General features: G+C 42.9%; 1 protein-coding gene across 4 annotated transcripts in view; it reads right to left on the bottom strand.

Annotated features, from left to right (window-relative positions):
- The window catches only part of tbc1d2b (TBC1 domain family, member 2B), a 137,995-nt gene that overhangs the window by 30,545 nt on the left and 88,418 nt on the right, over positions 1-19,032 (bottom strand). For all 4 annotated transcript variants that reach the window (XM_059640115.1, XM_048520901.2, XM_059640116.1 and 1 more), the window contains one exon: positions 4,558-4,751. In XM_059640115.1, coding sequence (XP_059496098.1) covers positions 4,558-4,751 — 194 coding nt within the window. The remainder of the gene's footprint in view (positions 1-4,557; positions 4,752-19,032) is intronic.

The raw sequence follows: 19,032 nt of genomic DNA on the forward strand, positions 1-19,032 counted from the left end.
GCTGTACACCTTGTTATCTCAGATTCTCCAGCATCCGCAGTTCCTACTAACTCAAACAGTTTCTTAGTTACTTTTACTCTATTGTAATGCTGTTATAATAGATTCTGGCTTCTCACTCTCAAATTTCAGGATGAATTCTATCATACCATGGTCATTGTGCCCCCAATAGTTCCTTCATCTAAAGCTCCCTAATCAAGTCTGCCTCATTAAATCAAGTCCAGAATGTCCTGTTTCCTGGTGAAAACCACAAACTGCTACAAAATAAAAACAACAATCTTGTAGACATTCCACAAATACCTTTTCCCAAGATCCACTATAAATCTAATTTTCACAATCCACCTGCCTATTGAAGGCTCCCATGATTATTGTAGTGTCTTTCTTACATGCCTTTTCCATCTCCCAATTTATTTTCTTTCCCCCCCACATCTTAAATACTAAGGAGCTTGCTTACAACTCCCATCGGATCCTTTTCCCTTTGCAGTTCCTCAACTCCACCCACACAGATTGTTATGTCTTCTGATCATACATCACTCCTTGCTACCAATTTATTCATTTCTTACTGAGCAACCCTACCCCCAGTGCTTATCTGCTTGTCCTTTCAAAAGGATACATATCCATGGATATTTAGTTCCCAGCCCTGATCTCCTTGCAGCCATGTCTTTCTGATGCCCTTAACGTCATACCCACCAATTTCAATCTGAACTACAAGTATATACTGCACGCATTTAAGTATAAACCTTCAGTCCTGCGTTGACTGTCCTCTTTCCCAGCTATTTGCTATGCCTTAAGTTGGATTCCTGACACTTTCCATCCTCTCTGTCCTATTACTTATTCTGGAAATTTAGTAACCTCTCCAGAGGAGCCCCACCCACCCCTCCCCTCCCACCCTTAAAGTCCTAGCGTCTACCCTATTTAGCTTTTCCATTGGGATGTTGGTCCCATATCAATTCAGGTAGGGCTCATCCCAAAACCGATGCCAATGTCTCCCAAAATGGAAATTCTATTTCCCACATCACTCCTTTAGCCAAGTGTTTACTTTCCTAATTTTCTTATTGCTATGTCAATTTGCTCGTGGCTTGGGTAATAATCCAGAAGTTATAACCGTCGAGACCCTGTTCTTTAATTTTGTTCCTAATGGCCACTAAATCATCTTTTGGATGGGACAATGGGGTGATGTTAAGAAACATGCAGTTATAATCTTCTGAAGAGATGAGTGTCATTAAGTCAGCCACTTGTAGTATCTAATTCCATTTGAAATTTTTAAAAAGAAAGATATAAAAGGGTAAAGCCATGCCAAAGAAGATTCAGAGTCAGTCACTACATTAGAACAAGCAGTGGACGCAATGACCTTCTGGAATGTTATCATTTTTACAGTAAATAAATGGTTCAATAATGGCATGTTTTTACAAAGAAAATGCAAAACTGCAGAGAAAATATTTAATTGAGAAGAATTATTTCAACTTACAGGCCACTGTAGATAAATATGGCATTTAGATATAAACAAAAATCCAACAGGTGGAGAGTATGGGATCTATAACAGAGATCTATAGGTATAACAAAAATAAAGGAAATTAAAGAAAGACACTAATTAAAACAAAAAGAAAACCAGGAAGTATGACAGAGCATAGTAAGAACAAATACTACACGTATCTAAAAACTGAAGTGCTCATCATGACTCTAACGATACCAGAAGAGCAAAAACAGGATATAAGATGGATCTGGCAGATAAGGTTAAAGATAATCCCAAGTGGTTCTATAGCTTTATTAAGAGTAAAAGGGTAGCTAGGGAGAGAATAGGTCTCCTTAAAAACATCACAGCCATTTGTGTGTGGAGCCACAGGTAATGCAGCAGATTTTTAATGAATATTTCTCCTCAGTGTTTATGGAGGAGAGAATCATGGATAATAAGGAAATAAGGGAAACAAATGGAGATGTCTTGAACTGCATACATATTACCAAAGAGGATGTGTTTGCAGCCTTAGATTGCATTAAGGTGGATAAATCTCTTGGGCATGATTAAGTTCATCCTCGGGAGTTGCGGGAGGCTAGTGAAGAAGACCGACCCTCGCAGAGATTTTTGCTTCATCTTTAGCTACTGGTGAAGTTCCAGAAGACTAGAGTGCGGCTAATGTTGTTCTATTGTTTAAGAGAGGTAGCAGGGAGCTACAGACCAGGGAGCCTGACAACAGTAGTAGACAAGTTATTGGAGAGGGTATGGAGGGCCAAGATGAACCAACATTTGAATAGTCAAGGTTTGATTAGGGATAATCAGGATTGATGTGCGCATGGGAAGTCGTATCTGACAAACCTTTGAGATTTTTTAAAGAGGTAACCAAGGGGATAGATGAGGGTGGATGTTGTCGATATGGACCTTAGCAAGGCCTCCGGACAAGGTCCTGCATCGTCATGAACGTTATGGTTGCATGGGATCCAGGGACAGCTAGCAATTTGGATTCAAAACTAGCCCAAGTGAGAAGCAGAGGGTGATGTTTGAAGGTTGTTTCTCAGACTGGGGACTTGTGACTAGTGGTGTGCCATAGAGGTCGGTGCTGGGACCTTTGTTATTTGTTATTGACAGAAATGATCTGGATGTGAATGTACAAGGCATGATTACTAAGTTTGTGGATGATACAAAATTAGGAGGTATTGTTGATTTTGACGAAGGCTATCAAAAATTAAAGAGGGATCTTGATCAGATGAGGAAGTGGACTGAGGATTGGTAAATGCAATTCAATACAGATAAGTGTGAGATGTTTCACTTTGGAAAGACAGACCAAGATAGGACTTATATAGTCAATAGTAAAGGTCCTAAGGAACGTTGTGGAACAGAGAGACCTAGGAGCACAGTATATCTTTCACTGGAAGTGGCATTACATGTAGATAGGGTGAAGAATGCAGTTAGCACACTGGCTTTCATCGGTAGGGGCACTGAGCATGAGTTGGACCATTATGTTACAGTTGTACAAGTTGTTGGTGAGGCTGCACTTGGGGTATTATGTACAGCTTCGGTCACCCTGTTATAGGAGAGACATAGTTAAACTGGAAAGTGTACAAAGATGACTTATGCGAATGTTGCCATGACTAGTAGGCCTGCGTTATAGGGAGAGTCTTGCCAGAATAGAACTTCATTCCTTAGAATAAAGAGGGTGACCTTACTGAGGTGTATAAAATTATGAGGGGCATAGATAGGATGAATGCATACTACAGTCTTTTTCCCAGGGATGTGGAATTGAAAGCTAGAAGGCATAGGTTTAACGTGAGAGGGGAAAGATTTAAGAAGGATCTGAGGGGCAACTTTTTCATGCAGAGAGTGGTGCATATATGGAATGGGCTGCCAGAAAAAGTGGTTGAGGCAGGTACAAAAGCAACATTAAAACATTGCACAGGTACATGGATGGGAAATGTTTAGAGGGATACGGACCAAGCTGAGTGGGCACCATGGTCAGCATGGACCAGTTTGGGCCAAAAGGCCTGTTTCCATGATGTATGGCCCTATGGCTCTATGCCTGAGGCCTCCATGAGTACACGATAATGCATTAGTTGAAAATAAACACAAATTGGTGGTGGTACTGGAGCATATTTGAAAACGTGCAAGAGCATTTTATAATCAAGACGCAGCTTGACTAGGATCCCAAATAAAGGGGAAAGGGAACTTGGGGCAGTTAAGACAAGAGCAGAAGAGTATTGGATAATTTCAAGTTTACGTGTTTTAGGTATATGTTTAGAGAAAGAAATGAACAAATTTGCAGATTATACAAGAGTAGGAAGCATGGTAAATAATTATGAGATTCAAGTGGCATAATAAATTGAAAATCCAATTACTGAGAAATGACATTTTTAAATGAGTCATTTTTCTCCATCAAAATGTGGAGTCAGTGGGTAATTTGGGAGTTAAGGTTTACAAAACATCAAGCACAACACCTTGAAAAGGATGAGGCCATAAAAGGTGGTGAATGGATTACTGGGGTTCATGGAATCTGACACAGAACATAAGCTGAGATGCAGTGGTGAATCAATACAAAGCATTAGTATGACCACATCTGGAGAACTGCACACTGCTTTGGGCAAACACTGAGGTTGATATTAAGACAGAGAGAGTTCAGTCCAGATACGAAGAGGATTGCCTGGCTTGTTGGAATATAAATAGAAAGTTTGGAGCTGTTTTCACTGGAAGATTAGATCAAGAATTCTTTTGATAAAGATTTTCAAAACATTTTGGGTTGAATAGCTTATGTTTGCATTGCATTCTCTCTATGATTACTTGTAATAAGTGTTAAACAATTCACTGAGTTAAAGTATTTTTGTCCTTGGTTTCCTCCTTGTGTTTCAGTCATCCTATGCCATACACAAGAGTTAGACAAGGAGATAATCTGTACTTAGGTGTTTGCTGCTCTAGGACAGGGTATGAGAAGTCCGATAGAATAGCCAGGAAAATTATCCTTCTTTGGCTTCTTTTCTCTTCTTACAGGAAAGCCGTTTACCTTCAGTTAGCAGAACCTTCAGCAAAAAAAAAACTATTTTAAGATAGTTCCAATTTGAAGTGTGGTCATGGATTACCTGACAGGATGAGGTTTGAGAGTAGTTTGTTCAGGATGTTCGGCGCTATCCACCTTCAAGGCATCTTCCAGGAGTCTGGAAATTACTTCATGTGTAGGACCCTTTCCTCCAGAACAAACAGGATTCTTAACTTCCTGAAGGAGAACAAGATATTTGCTCTCTACTTGGCACAGTCTAGCTTCTAGGCCAGAGTACTATTGAAATAGAAAGAAAAGTTACCATCAGAATACAGTCACTCATTTTAACACCAGGACTTTTAACAACAATTTTCAGTTAGCAAAGACAAGCAATTAAACCTATATTATGCATGTCAGGAAGGGAGGGCAAAATTCATCAGGCCCACATTATTACCCACAAGAATTAGAGAATTTCTCATTAAAATATACCCAGAGTCTTGACCACAAAGACTGAAGACTCATCCTGAAACATAAACCTACCAAAATCAAAAAGACAGCTGAGAAAATAAAACCTTGCATAAGATCTCTGGCATTAACAGTTCTACTAGAAGTTTATTTTCCCCCACCCCCAAAACTTAGTTCTAACATCCACCAAAATCTCTGTGGTACAGACAGAGAGAATCCTAGGAGAAAGACTAAGTACGACTCCCTATCTTAAAACACCATTCCACCCAATATCCTGTTACGGTAAGTTACGTCTACTGTGCTTGCCTTTGCAGTGACTGCACTCTGTTGAAACAGAATGCCTCACATGAGTAGGAAAACAAATTCAAATCACGTAAGGCCAGAAATGGTGCTCATTACCAGATCAAGGAGTGGAACTAAATTGAAGATTCAGACACAAGACAGAAAACAAAAATCATCTGGTTTAAAATTCTACCGAACTTGATTGTGATTATGCTCATGAAGACAGATAAACACAGTAAACATTAAGTTTACAATCTCACCCTTGACAATTATAAATGTTACTCGTAACATAATCAACAATGACAGGTGCACAGTCATTGTAGCGTATCAATTGCAGAAACAGGAAGTTATAAAATTCAAATCCCCAATATCATGAAGAATCTGGACACAACCATGACAGGTACACCCAATTCTGTGAAAGGGGAAGGAAACCTGTCCAGAGTTATGATCATTCTTTTATTTGTTTAATGGGATGTTGGTGTTGCTGGCGAGGCCCACATTTGATTGACGATTTACTGCTATCACACGTACCGAGCTACACTGTGAAACACACTTTGCATGTTATACAGGCAGACTGTACAGTATTTCGTGCATTAGGGTAGCAGAACAGAGTGCAGAATACAGTGTTGCGGCAGAGAGAAATGGGAGACACAACAGGGAGAAGGCAATGGGGGAGAGAGCAGGGAACATCAGAATTAACAGACTCCTGAATAGGCGCCTCAAATGTGTTAAGTGGGGAGGAAGCTGTTCCTGCTTCTATCCACACTGTTAAACTTATATATCTTCTGCCCGACGTTAACTGGCATGGGGGGTGTTTTTGAAATATGTTGGCTGCTTTCCCAAGGCAGCAGTAAGTGTAGATGGAGTCAATGGATTGAAGCTTGCTTTACATGATTGACTGGGCTGTGTATAGACTCTCCGTAGTTTCTTGCAGTCTTGGGAAACAGCAGTTGCCAAACCACGCTGTGATGTATCCAGACTGAATGCTTTCCATAGTGCATCTATAAAAATTGGTAAGAGTCCTTGTGGATACGCCAAATTTCCTTAGCCTTACGAAGTAGAGATATTGTTGCGCTTTCTTAACTATAGTGTGAACACGAGTGGACTAGGACAGGTTGCTGATCATCACTCCCAGAAACTTGATGCTGTTGACCCCATCTCCCCCTCAGCACCATTGATGCAGGCAGGGACATGCCCTCCATTCTGCTTCCTGAAGTCCTTAGTTATGCTGGTATTGATGGAGGGATCGTCATCTTTACACTATGCCGCTAAGCACTCTCTTCCCTGTACACTTTCTCTTGTTGTTTGAGATCCAACTTACAGTGCTGTCAAACTTGTAAATGGAGTTGGAGAAGAATTTGGCCACACAGTTGAGTGTGTAAGGAGTATAGCAGGGGGCTGAGTATTCAACTTTGCAGGGCACCAGTCTTCAGGATTATTGGGGAGTGAGTGTTTCTGCTTCTTATTGATTTTCTCACCCATAGATTGCAATTGAGGATTCAGTTACGGAGGGTGAGCGAAGACCTAGGTCTCAGAATTTGGAGGTGAGATTGTTTGGAATTATAGTAAAGGAGCAGTTGTAGTCAATAAGTAGGCGCCTGATGTAGGCACCCTTGTTATCTAGATGTTCCAAGGATGAGCATAGGGCAAAGTAGGTGGCATCTGCTGTGGACCTATTGTCACTGCAAGGGATCAAGGTAATTTGGTAGGCTGGAGATGATGTGGGCTATGACTAACCTCTTGATGTACTTCATAATCATGGAAGTCAGATACACCAAACCATAATCATTGTGGCACACTGTATGATTTTTCTTTGGCACTGGTATGGTGGTGACCTTGTTGAAGTAGATGAGGACTTCAGATTGTAGTAAAGAGATGTTAAAGATGTCTGTGAATACGCCCTCAAGGCTGGCCGCTTTCCCTGGGCTCACTCTCAAGGCGGCCGATCTAACATTTGCAGCGGTGACCGTGGGTGCAGCTGCATCCAAGACTGTGACACCGGGATAGGAGGCATTGTTTCATTAACCTTCTCTTCAAAGCGACAGTAGAATGCATTGAGCTTGTTGGGTAGGAACGTTGCCTGCGGTTCTGTTCGAATTTGCTTCAATGAGCATTTGTCAGTGATCTGATTGGTGAGCAGCTTTCTTGAACCACTGTAGTCCATATGGTTTATATATAGCCACAGTGCCATTAGGTAGGCAGTTCCAAGATTTTGGCCCAATGACAGTAAAGAACGGTAATCTAGTACTAAACCAAGGTAGTGTTAGATTTCAAACGGTGGTGTAATCAAATGTCTCCTGGCTTTATTCTAGGTGGCAGAGGGTTTGAAATGGAATGTCAAAACAACTTCAGTGAATTGGAGCATCAGCAGCACCTGGCACTGTGCTCCACAGAACTCACTGAAAAAGTCCCGAATGCTTCAAAACTGAAATATTTTACTCAATGATCAGTACTGTATTTCCACAAGCCAATTTCTGTCACTGAAAACAGCACTCAGCCTCTGACTTATGCTCATTGTACATACTCTCAAAACTCAAGGACAGTGCAGTGGTTAGCACTGCTGCCTAACAGAGCCAGGGACCCAGGTTCAATTGCACATTCTCCCAGTGTCTGTGTGGGTTTCTGGGTGCTTTGGTTTCCTCCCACTGTCCTCCCAGAGATGTGCAAGCTAGGTGGATTGACGGTGCTAAATTTCCCAGTGTCCAGGGATGTGTAGGCTAGGTGGATTAGCCATGGGATATGCAGGGTTACAGGGATAGGGTGGGGTGCGTCTGGGTGGGATGCCGTTCAGAGAGCCGGTGTGGACTTCCTGGGCTGAATGTATTAATTCCTAGTGTGGAAACAGATCAAAAAATAAAGAAAATTACAGCACAGGAACAGGCCCTTCAACCTTCCATGCCTGAACTGACGTGCTGCCCGTCACAACTAAAACCCCCACCTTCCCAGGGACCGTCTCCCTCTATCCCCATCCTATTCATATACTTGTAAAGACACCTCTTAAAAGTCACTGATAACAAAATGTGAGGCTGGATGAACACAGCAGGCCAAGCAACATCTCAGGAGCACAAAAGCTGACGTTTCGGGCCTAGACCCTTCATCTCTGATGAAGGGTCTAGGCCCGAAACGTCAGCTTTTGTGCTCCTGAGATGCTGCTTGGCCTGCTGTGTTCATCCAGCCTCACATTTTGTTATCTTGGAATCTCCAGCATCTGCAGTTCCCATTATCTCTTAAAAGTCACTATTGTATTTGCTTCTACCTCCTCCCCCAGCAGCGAGTTCCAGGCACCCACCATCCTCGGGAAGAAAAAATACTTGCCTCATATATCACCTTTAAACTTTGTCCCGATGCCTTAAACCTATGTCCCCTAGTAACGGACTCTTCCACCCTGGGAAAAAGCTTCTGATTGTCCACGCCCTTCATAATCTTGTAGACCTCTATCAGGTCACCTCTCAACCTGTCATTCCAGTGAGAACAACCCACGTTTCTATGACCTCTCCTCCGAGCTAATGCCCTCCATACCAGGCAATATCCTGGTAAATCTTTTCCATACTCTCTCCAAAGCCACCACATCCTTCCGGTAGCATGGCAACCAGAATTAAAAACAATATTCCAAATGCAGCCAAACTAAGGTTTATAAAGCTGTAACATTTATCTGCCAATTTTTAAACTCAGTGCCCTGGCCTATGAAGGCAAGCATGCTGTATGCGTTGTTGACTACCTTCTCCAAATGCATTGCCATTTTCAGTGACTTGTATAGCTGTGCACCCAGATCCCTATCAGTACTCTTAAGGGTTCTGCCATGTACTGTATATTTTCCACGTGAATTAGGCATTCTAAAATTCATTACCTCTTTTTCTGGATTAAACTCCATCTGCCATCTCTCTGCCCAAGTCACCAACCAATCTATATCTTACTCTATCCTTTGACGGTGTTTATCGCTATCTGCAATTCCACTAACCTTTGTGTCATCCACAAACTTACTAATCAAACCATTGTCCTCCAATAAGAGATAAAGTGTAGAGATGGGTGAACACAGCAGGCCAAGCAGCAGAGGAGCAGGAAGGCTGATGTTTCGGGCCTAGACCCTTCTTCAGAATCTGAAGGAGGATAAGGCCCAAGATGTCAGCCTTCCTGCTCGGCCTGCTGTGTTCATCCAGCTCTACACCTTGTTATCTCAGATTCTCCAGCATCTGCAGTTCCTACTATCTCGGAATACATTTTCCTCCAAATCATTTACAGATATTACAATCAGCAAAGGACCCAACACTGATCCCTGAGGAATGCCACTAGTCACAGCCCTCCATTTAGGTAACATACCCTTCCACTGCTACCCTCTGTCTTCTATGATTGAACCAGTTTATCCATCTTGGAAGCCCACCTCTGACCCCACACAACTCTACTTCCTGTATCAGTCTGCCATGAGGGACCTTGTCAAAGGCCTTACTGAAGTCCATGTATACAACACTAACTGCCCTACCCTCATCGATCACCTTCGTCACTCTCTCAAAAAAAACTCAACCAAGTCAGTTAAAAATGACCTCTTCTTTACAAAACCATTTTGCCTCTTACTAATATGCTCACGTATTTCCAAGTGGGAGTAAATCCTGTCTTGAAGAATCCTCTCCAGTAACTTCCCTAGTACAGACATAAGGCTCAACGGCCTTTAATTAGCTGGATTATCCTTGCCAACTTTTTTAAACAAAGGAACATTGGCATTCTCCAATCTTCGGGGGCCTCCCTGTAGTCAGTGAGGATACAAAGATTTCTCTCAAGGCCCCAGCAATGTACTCACTTGCGTCTCTCAGGATATACCCCAGAATACTATCAGGTCCTGGCGGCTTGTCTACCTTAATGCTTTTCAAAACACCCTTTTGATCAAGGTGTAAAACTATCTACACACCCTTCCCCTGACTCATCATCCCCAAGTCCTTGTCTATGGTAAATACTGATGCAAAGTACTCATTTAATACCTCGTCCAGTTCCTCTGGCTGCACATATAAACTCCCTGCCATGTCCTTGATTGGGTCAACCCTCTCCCTGGCTGCCCTCTTGCTCTTTATGTGTATATAAAAAGCCTTGGAATTTTTCTTAATCCTGTTGGCCAATGACTTTTTATGAGCCCTTTTAGCCCTCCTGACTCCTTGCTTAAGTTTCTTTTGACTTGCCTTGTATTCCACCCTTGCTTCGTATGATCCCAGCCTCCTAGCCTTGACAAATGCTTCCTTCTTTGTTTTGATTAGGCTCACAATATATGTCGTTATCAAAGGTTCCCTAAACTTGCCAGGCTTATCCTTCATCCTTACAGGAATGTGCTGGCCTAAATTCCCAGCAACTTACAATTTAAAGCCTCCCAATGTAGAGGAAGCCACAAAACCCCACCTCTTCATCTGTTACATTGATGACTGTATCGGCGCCACCTCTTGCTCCCCAGAGGAGCTCGAACAGTTCATCCACTTCACCAGCACCTTCTACCCCAACCTCAAGTTCACCTGGGCCATCTCCAACACATCCCTCTCCTTCCTGAACACCTCAGTCTCCATCTCGGGCAACCAGCTTGTAACTGATGTCCATTTCAAGCCCACCGACTCCCACAGCTACCTAGAATACATCTCCTCCCACCCCACCCTCCTGCAAAAATTCCATCCCCAATTCCCAATTCCTCCGCCTCCGCCGCATCTGCTCCCAGGATGAGGCATTCCACTCCCGCACACCCCAGATGTCCAAGTTCTTCAAGGACCGCAATCCTCCCCCCCCCCCCCAGTGGTTGAGAACGCCCTTGACCGCGTCTCCCACATCACATCCCTCACACCCCGCCCCCGCCACAACCGCCCAAAGAGGATCCCCCTCGTTCTCTCACACCACCCCACCAACCTCCGGATACAACGCATCATCCTCCGACACTTCCGCCATCTACAATCTGACCCCACCACCCAAGGCATTTTTCCATCCCCACCCTTGTCTGCTTTCTGGAGAGACCACTCTCTCCGTGACTCCCTTGTTCGCTCCACACCGCCCTCCAACCCCATCACACCCAGCACCTTCCCCTGCAACCACAGGAAGTGCTACACTTGCCACCACACCTCCTCCCTCACCCCTATCCCAGGCCCCAAGATGACTTTCCATATTAAGCAGAGGTTCACCTGCACATCTGCTAATGTGGTATACTGTATCCATTGTACCCGGTGTGGCTTCCTCTACATTGGGGAAACCAAGCAGAGGCTTGGGGACTGCTTTGCAGAACACCTCCACTCGGTTCGCAATAAACAACTGCACCTCCCAGTCGCAAACCATTTCAACTCCCCCTCCCATTCTTTAGATGACATGTCCATCATGGGCCTCCTGCAGTGCCACAATGGTGCCACCCGAAGGTTGCAGGAACAGCAACTCATATTCCACTTGGGAACCCTGCAGCCCAATGGTATCAATGTGGACTTCACCAGCTTCAAAATCTCCCCTTTCCCCACCGCATCCCAAAACCAGCCCAGTTTGTCCCCTCCGCCCACTGCATCCCAAAACCAGCCCAGCCTGTCTCTGCCTCCCTCACCTGTTCTTCCTCTCACCCATCCCTTCCTCCCACCCCAAGCCGCACCTCCATTTCCTACCTACTAACCTCATCCCACCTCCTTGACCTGTCCATCTTCCCTGGACTGACCTGTCCCCTCCCTACCTATACTCTCCTCTCCACCTATCTTCTTTTCTCTCCATCTTCAGTCTGTCTCCCCCCTCTCCCTATTTATTCCAGAACCCTCACCCCATCCCCAACTCTGATGAAGGGTCTAGGCCCGAAACGTCAGCTTTTGTGCTCCTGAGATGCTGCTTGGCCTGCTGTGTTCATCCAGCTCCACACTTTATTATGTTGGATTCTCCAGCATCTGCAGTTCCCATTATCTCTAAACTGACAACCTGTGACTGGCAACATTTATAGCACACAGAGTTTCAACTATTGCTAGGTGGCAACATTCAATTCTGTTCACAAACGGGGAGAGGTTTATTGCAAGGCTTTTAATAGGTCATTAAGGAAAGTGCAGGGGTCATTGAACAGCAGTTCAAAAGATTACAGATAGGCACTGAAGGTCATTAACGTCTATAAGAAAAAGAGACTAGACGGAGAAAGGATAATTTTTTCTGTAAATTCAGTTTATGTGAGATCCATGTTCCTGAAGCACTTCAGAATATTTCAAAGCACTTTATAGTCAAACTTTGAAGTGTAGACACTGTTGTAATGGAAATTTTAATGTAATCTTGTAGGAACTGCGACAGTCAATTTCCAATTTCACAAACAGCAATGTGACTGACTTCCTACGTAGGAAACAGCAAGTGAAACCCCAACAGCAGTTAGGCATGTCGGTGCTGATAGAATTCACAAATAGTTTCGGAGTTATTAGACTGCTGGGTGTTACAGTCAGGGCTTACAAAAAGTTGTGATGGCTCACACAAAAACAGGTCCAATTAACAGGTCTGACGGCTGATAGTTGAGGTTGGAAAGCCGATAAAGCAGTGTTTACTTGATGCAACTGAACTGATGCAACTGAGTTCAGGGAAAACCACGAAGAAATCTTTAGATTGGTGAAGCTGGCTATCAGCAAAAAGCTAGAGTCATGCCTGTGCACACGTACTACACTGTCAACTTTTAGACATTCCTGACCTTTAATGTCAAAGCCACCCTAAAGCACCAACCACAATAGGGGCATCACTGAAAGTCCATGAAAGTGGCTCAGGGTAGTTTCGAGGTCAGACCAACAAAAGTAATGAACTGTAACCCATTGATGTTTAACTAGATTTGATGACCCACTATCAGTTACATCTGGGGTGAAGTTTGCTGAGAAACTCATAGGATTCATGCCTTGGTCACATTTGATTTTTGATGTGCATGTGGATTGTGAACCTGCATTTGCCAAGTTAATGCGGAGTGTAAGAAATACATTGTAGAGTGTACAAGTGTTCTGACTTAATATATTAAAGTTTGTTTGAACATTTGTATGCGGGCTCAAAAGTCGCCAGGAAGTTCACACATCAAGGCCAGAAATGGTGCAACAGCTTTTTGCACAAATGAGGTAGACTGTTAAAACAAGATATCAGATGAAAAGATTTTGCAAGAATATATTGAGCGTTTCATTTCTTTATTCTCACTTGTCAGATGTTTATTTGTACTCATTTTCAGACTCACTTATAATCTTCCCACCTGCAGGCTGCCTGCCTATCCAGAGCTTTCTGTCAAATTCTTAAGGCAATAAAGCAGCAACTTGTTTCACTTTTCTGTGAAAAGGATATGAGCTAATTAGGTTCAAAAGCAACATTTCAAGAGTGAAATAACACAGCGTGGAGCTGGGGGAACATAGCAGGCCAGGCAACATCAGAGGAGCACCAGCATCGTTGATTCTTACTATCATTTTAAGAGTGATGCTGGAGGGAAATTTGATCACATGTACACAATATTACAAAATATTAGAAATAACAATACCTGTCTACTTGATGGGTTTCCGTCAAATTGCAACATTTTCAGGTATTGGGAAGACAAAGATCACTCAGTTAATGAAGTTAATTACATAAATAGCATGGGTTACACATCGGGCACATTCAAAAATAAGCAGCATTTATTTAGAAAAGTTTGTCTCTGTAAAGTGTTAACTGTGTATCAAAATAATCACTGTAGGGTAGAACAGCAATGCTCTTGGCTTCCAGGAACCATAGATAAATACATATAAAAGTATTCTGATGAACTCACGGCCTTTTATCTCCCAACCAAGTTTATAATTTGCCTTGTTCTGAAGGCGGCATATTAGCTCTGCTTCTCTCTCCACAGATGCTGCCAGACCCAGAGTTTTTCCAGCATTGTGTCTGTTTCAGATTTCCAGCATCACAATATTGTACCAAATCATAGAATTTGGCTCAACAACTCCATACTGACCATCACAGCATCCCCTCCAGACCCATTCCCCCTAATCTACACATCCCTGAACACTATGGGCAATTTAGCATGGTCAATTCACCTAGCCTGTACATCTTTGGACTGTGGGAGGAAACTGGAGTACCCAGAGGAAACCCACACTGACACAGGGAGAATGAGCAAACTCCATGCAAGCAGTCCCCCAAGGGTGGAATTGAACCCAGGTCCCTGGTGCTGTGAGGCTGCAGTGCTAACCACTGAGCCACCCTTTATTTACTATTTTGCTTTTATTATAATTTACCTTCATATAGGATCTTCTGGTGTTGTTGAAGTGTATGTGCCCCAAGGCCAGGAGGTACAATCTGCCCTGGAGGATGTTTCGTAACATGCCTAAACAATGCCTAGCATGGCTAACTTTCCATAAATTCCATAAATGTTAATTTTTGCTTGCCACTTTCTATGGCAAGGACTATTTGATGTAAATCACATACGCACCATGGAAATATCTAGATAAAAGCCAGAGGTGGGGTGAGATGAAGGAATGCAGTGTCAAAAAATGGCAGCCAGCTAATGTAATTCCCGTATTTAAGGAAGACAATAGGGCAAGTATAGAGCAGTCGATTTAACTTCAATGACAGAAACAGATATTTTTACTAAAGCACAGAATAGAAGATCTAGAAAAGAGAGATACACAATTGCCAAGAGTCAACATGGATTTCAAAGGGAAAAACTTGTTTGGCCAACTTTATTTAATTTCTTGAAGTCATAACAGAAAATAGACTTTGGCAATGCAGTAGATGACATTTATCTGCATTGTTTAATAAGTGCTCGATAAAGGAAAGGACTGAAAGGAAAGGGTCTCTTTTCATTTGAAAATAAATGGCTGAAGTGACCTAGCAAAGGTCTTTAAAATTATAGAAGATTTTGATAGCGTGATACTGAAAGAATACTTCCACATATGAGGATGTGGATATCAAGAATCCACTAATACGAGATACAAGAAATTCAATAGGGAACTGAGAAAAAGCTGCTTTATCCAGAGTAACGATAATGTGGCCTACTCTACTGAGATGAACACTTTAATAAAGAGAAGATATACAAACGAATGAAGAAGGGATAAAAGGATTATGATGATAAATTTTTAAGAAATAAAGTATGTTCAAGTGGAACATGAACACCTATATGGAAGATTGGACTGAATATGCTGTATGTCCAGTGTAATCTATACACAAGTCATAAATAAACGGTTTCCTTTTTCTGAGCAAATACTGCAGCAAACTTTATAATAGGTTAGTCAGTTACTAAAAAAAAAGCACTGACAACACGCCAAATATTGCACAAAACCACAAACTACATCTAAAAATGCAGGACAATTTATCTAAGGTGAGAGACATAAGTTCATACAAGACAAATTTTGGTGATAACAGCAGTTAGTTTTATTGCCAATTTGTTAAAACCAGATCTGTGCAGTAACTAGAGATAGGAGGAACTGCAGATGCTAGAGAATCTGTGATAAAGTGTAGAGGCGGATGCACAGTAGGCCAAGCAGCAGAGGAGCCGGAAGGCTGACATTTCAGGCCTAGGCCCTTCTTCAGAAATGACCCTTTCTGAAGAAGGGTCTAGGCCCGAAACGTCAGTCTTCCCACTCTTCTGATGCTGCTTGGCCTGCTATGTTCATCAGCTCTACACCCTGTACATTAACTAGTTTAGTACGACCCAGGCCATCATCCTCAAATTCTCTTGCCAAAATCTGACTTTGCACTTCTCCCTCTCTTCCTTTACAGTACTGCTTAAAACAGGAGTTACAGAGATGTACAGCATGGAAGCAGACTCATTGGTTCAACTTGTCCCCACCAACCAGATATCCTAAATTAATCTAGTGCCGTCTGTCTTCATTGTGCCCATATCCCTTTGATCCTTTGTATTCATATACCCATCCAGATGCCTTTTAAATGCTGTAATTGTACCAACCTCTGGTAGCTCATGCCATACATGCACCACCCCCTGCATGAAGAAGGTGCACCTTTTATACCCTTCCCCTCTCACCTTAAACCTACGCCCTCTAGTTCTGGATTCCCTCACCCCATGGAAAAGACCTTGGCTATTCAACTTACCAATGTTTCTCATGATTTTATAAGCCTCTAAACTCACCCCTCAGCCTCTGAAGCCGCAGCATATTCAGCCTTTCCTTACAGCTCAAACCCTCCAACCCTGGCAACATCCTTCTAAATTTCTGCTGAACCCTTTCAAGTTTCACAATGCCTTTCCCATAGCAGAGAGACCAGAACTGAATGCAGTATTCCAAAAGTGGCCAAACCACAGCCACAACATGACCTTCCAACTCCTACAGTCAATGCACTGAACCAAGAAAATGCAAGCATAGCAAAAGCCATCTTCATATCTGACTCCATTTTCAAAAGAACTATGAACTTGCACTCCAAGGTCTCTTTGTTCAGCAACACTCCTCGGGATTTTACCACTGAATGTATATGTCCTGCCTTGATTTGCCTTTCCAAAATTCAGCATCTCACATTTATCTAAATTAATCTCCAGCCGCAAATCCACATCCTACCAGCCCATCTGATCAAGAACCCATTGTACTCTGAGGTAACCTTCTTTGCTGTCCACTACACCAAATTTGGTGTCATCTGCCAACTTACTAAACATCCCCTATATTCACATCCAAATAATTTATTTAAATGACAAAAAGCAGTGGTCCCAGCACTGCTCCTTATGGCACACCACTGGTCCAGTCTAAAAAGCAATCCTTCACCACCACCCTCTGTCTCCTACCTTCAAGTCAGTTCTGTATCCAAATGGCTAGTTTTCTCTGCATTCCACATGTTCCAATCTTGCTAATCAGCCTATCATGCAGGACCCTGCTGAATAGCTTACTGAAGTCCATATAGAGCACACCCACTGCTCACTTTCATCGTGTCTCACAAACCTCATTGAGTTTTTTTGAGAAGGTGACCAAGCATATGGATGAGGGAAGGGCAGTTGACGTGGAGTACATGGACTTCATTAAAGCCTTTGACAAGGTTCCACATGGTAGGCTATTGGAGAAAATACAGAGGCACAGGATTGAGGGAGATTTAGCAGTTTGCATTAGAAACTGGCTTTCTGTAAGAAGGCAACGAGTGGTGGTTGATGGAAAATATTCAGCTGGAAAATATTCCATCCTTACACACACACACACACACACACACAGGCACAGGTGGATGGGTTGTAAGTTTGCAGATGACACTAAAGTCGGTGGAGTGGTGGACAGTGTGGAAGAACGTTGCAGGTTGTAGGGAGACTTGGATAAAGTGCAGAACTGGGCTAAAAGGTGGCAAATGGAGTTTAATACAGATAAATGTGAGGTGATTCACTTTGGGAGGAATAATAGGAAGGCAGAATACTGGGTCAATGGAAAGATTCTTGGTAGTGTGGATGTGCTGATGGTTCTTGGTGTCCATGTGCATAGATCCCTGAAAGTTGCCACCCGGGTTGATAGTGCTCTTAAGGCGGCTTATGGTGTGGTAGGTTTTATTGGTAGAGGGATTGAGTTCCAGAGCCGTGATGTCATGCTGCAACTGTACAAAACGCTAGTGCGGCCTCATTTGGAATACTGCATGCAGTTCTGGTCGCCCCATTACAGGATGTGGAAGCATTGGAAAAGGTGCAAAGGAGATTTACCAGGAAGTTGCCTGGTCTGGAGCACAGGCCCTATGAAAATAGGCTGAGGGACTTAGGTCTATTCTCATTGGAGAGAAGGAGGCTAAGAAGAGTATTAATAGAGACATACAAGATGATCAGAGGATTAGATAGGGTGGACAGTGAGAGTCTTTTTCCTAGGACGATGACATCAGCTTGTATGAGGGGGCATAGCTACAAATTGTGGGGTAATAGATTTAAAGACAGACGTCAGAGGCAGGTTCTTTACTCGGAGAGTGGTAAGGGCGTGGAACGCCCTGCCTGCCAATGTAGTGAACTCAGCCACATTAGGGGCATTTAAACAGTCCTTGGATAAGCATACGGATGATAGAACATAGAACATTACAGCACAGTACAGGCCCTTCAGCCCTCGATTTTGTGCCGACCTGTCATACCGATCTCAAGCCCATCTAACCTACACTATTCCATGTACGTCCATATGCTTATCCATGATGACGGGATAGTGTAGGGGGAGGGGCTTAGATTAGTTCACAGGTCGGCGCAACATCGAGGGCCGAAGGGCCTGTTCTGCACTGTATTGTTCTATGTTCTATTATTTCTCCAAAAAACATAATCAAGTTAGTGAGACACGATTTCCCAAGCACAAAGCCATATTGACTATCCCTAATAAGTCCTTGCCTTTAGAAATACATGTAAATCCCATCCCTCAGGATCCACTCCACAACGTGCCCACCACTTGGACAGTTGAGCCTGACCTTAGCATTACTAATACTTCCTTCTGCGAATCCCATCAATTTTTGAACAAATACACTTCTGTGAACCGCCTTAGCTCCATTCTCAGTGACATGTTCCATGTAAGTTGATTGGTGAGATTGATTGATGATATTAAATGATAAGCATTGAGGGTCGCGATCGCTCTAGCAAGATGCTGAGCATTGAGCAAATGTTTCTTTTTAGGCCCTCCCCATCTTCAGTAAGTAACTAGGTGACTGTATTGTCTGATTTTATACTCATCTGGTTATGGAAGGCCTAATTTCTCATAAGCTACTTGTACCAATTTACATTTGGATAGTTACAGGGACACATTACTGGGTTTGTAATGTGGTTTACATCTACGGTGCATAATAAGTACCAAATGAGTACAAAATACGATTAGGCAATTCTGTTCCTGTGAAGACTTAGTTAGAAGTGCCGTGGTACATGTGATGCATAAGATGGTGATTTCTGAGAGCACTTAGCAATTTCTTGAGAGTTCAGTGCTTATTTGTCAGATGGCAGTTTGCT

Source organism: Stegostoma tigrinum, chromosome 36 (assembly GCF_030684315.1).
Source record: "Stegostoma tigrinum isolate sSteTig4 chromosome 36, sSteTig4.hap1, whole genome shotgun sequence".
Taxonomy (NCBI): Eukaryota; Metazoa; Chordata; class Chondrichthyes; order Orectolobiformes; family Stegostomatidae; genus Stegostoma; species Stegostoma tigrinum.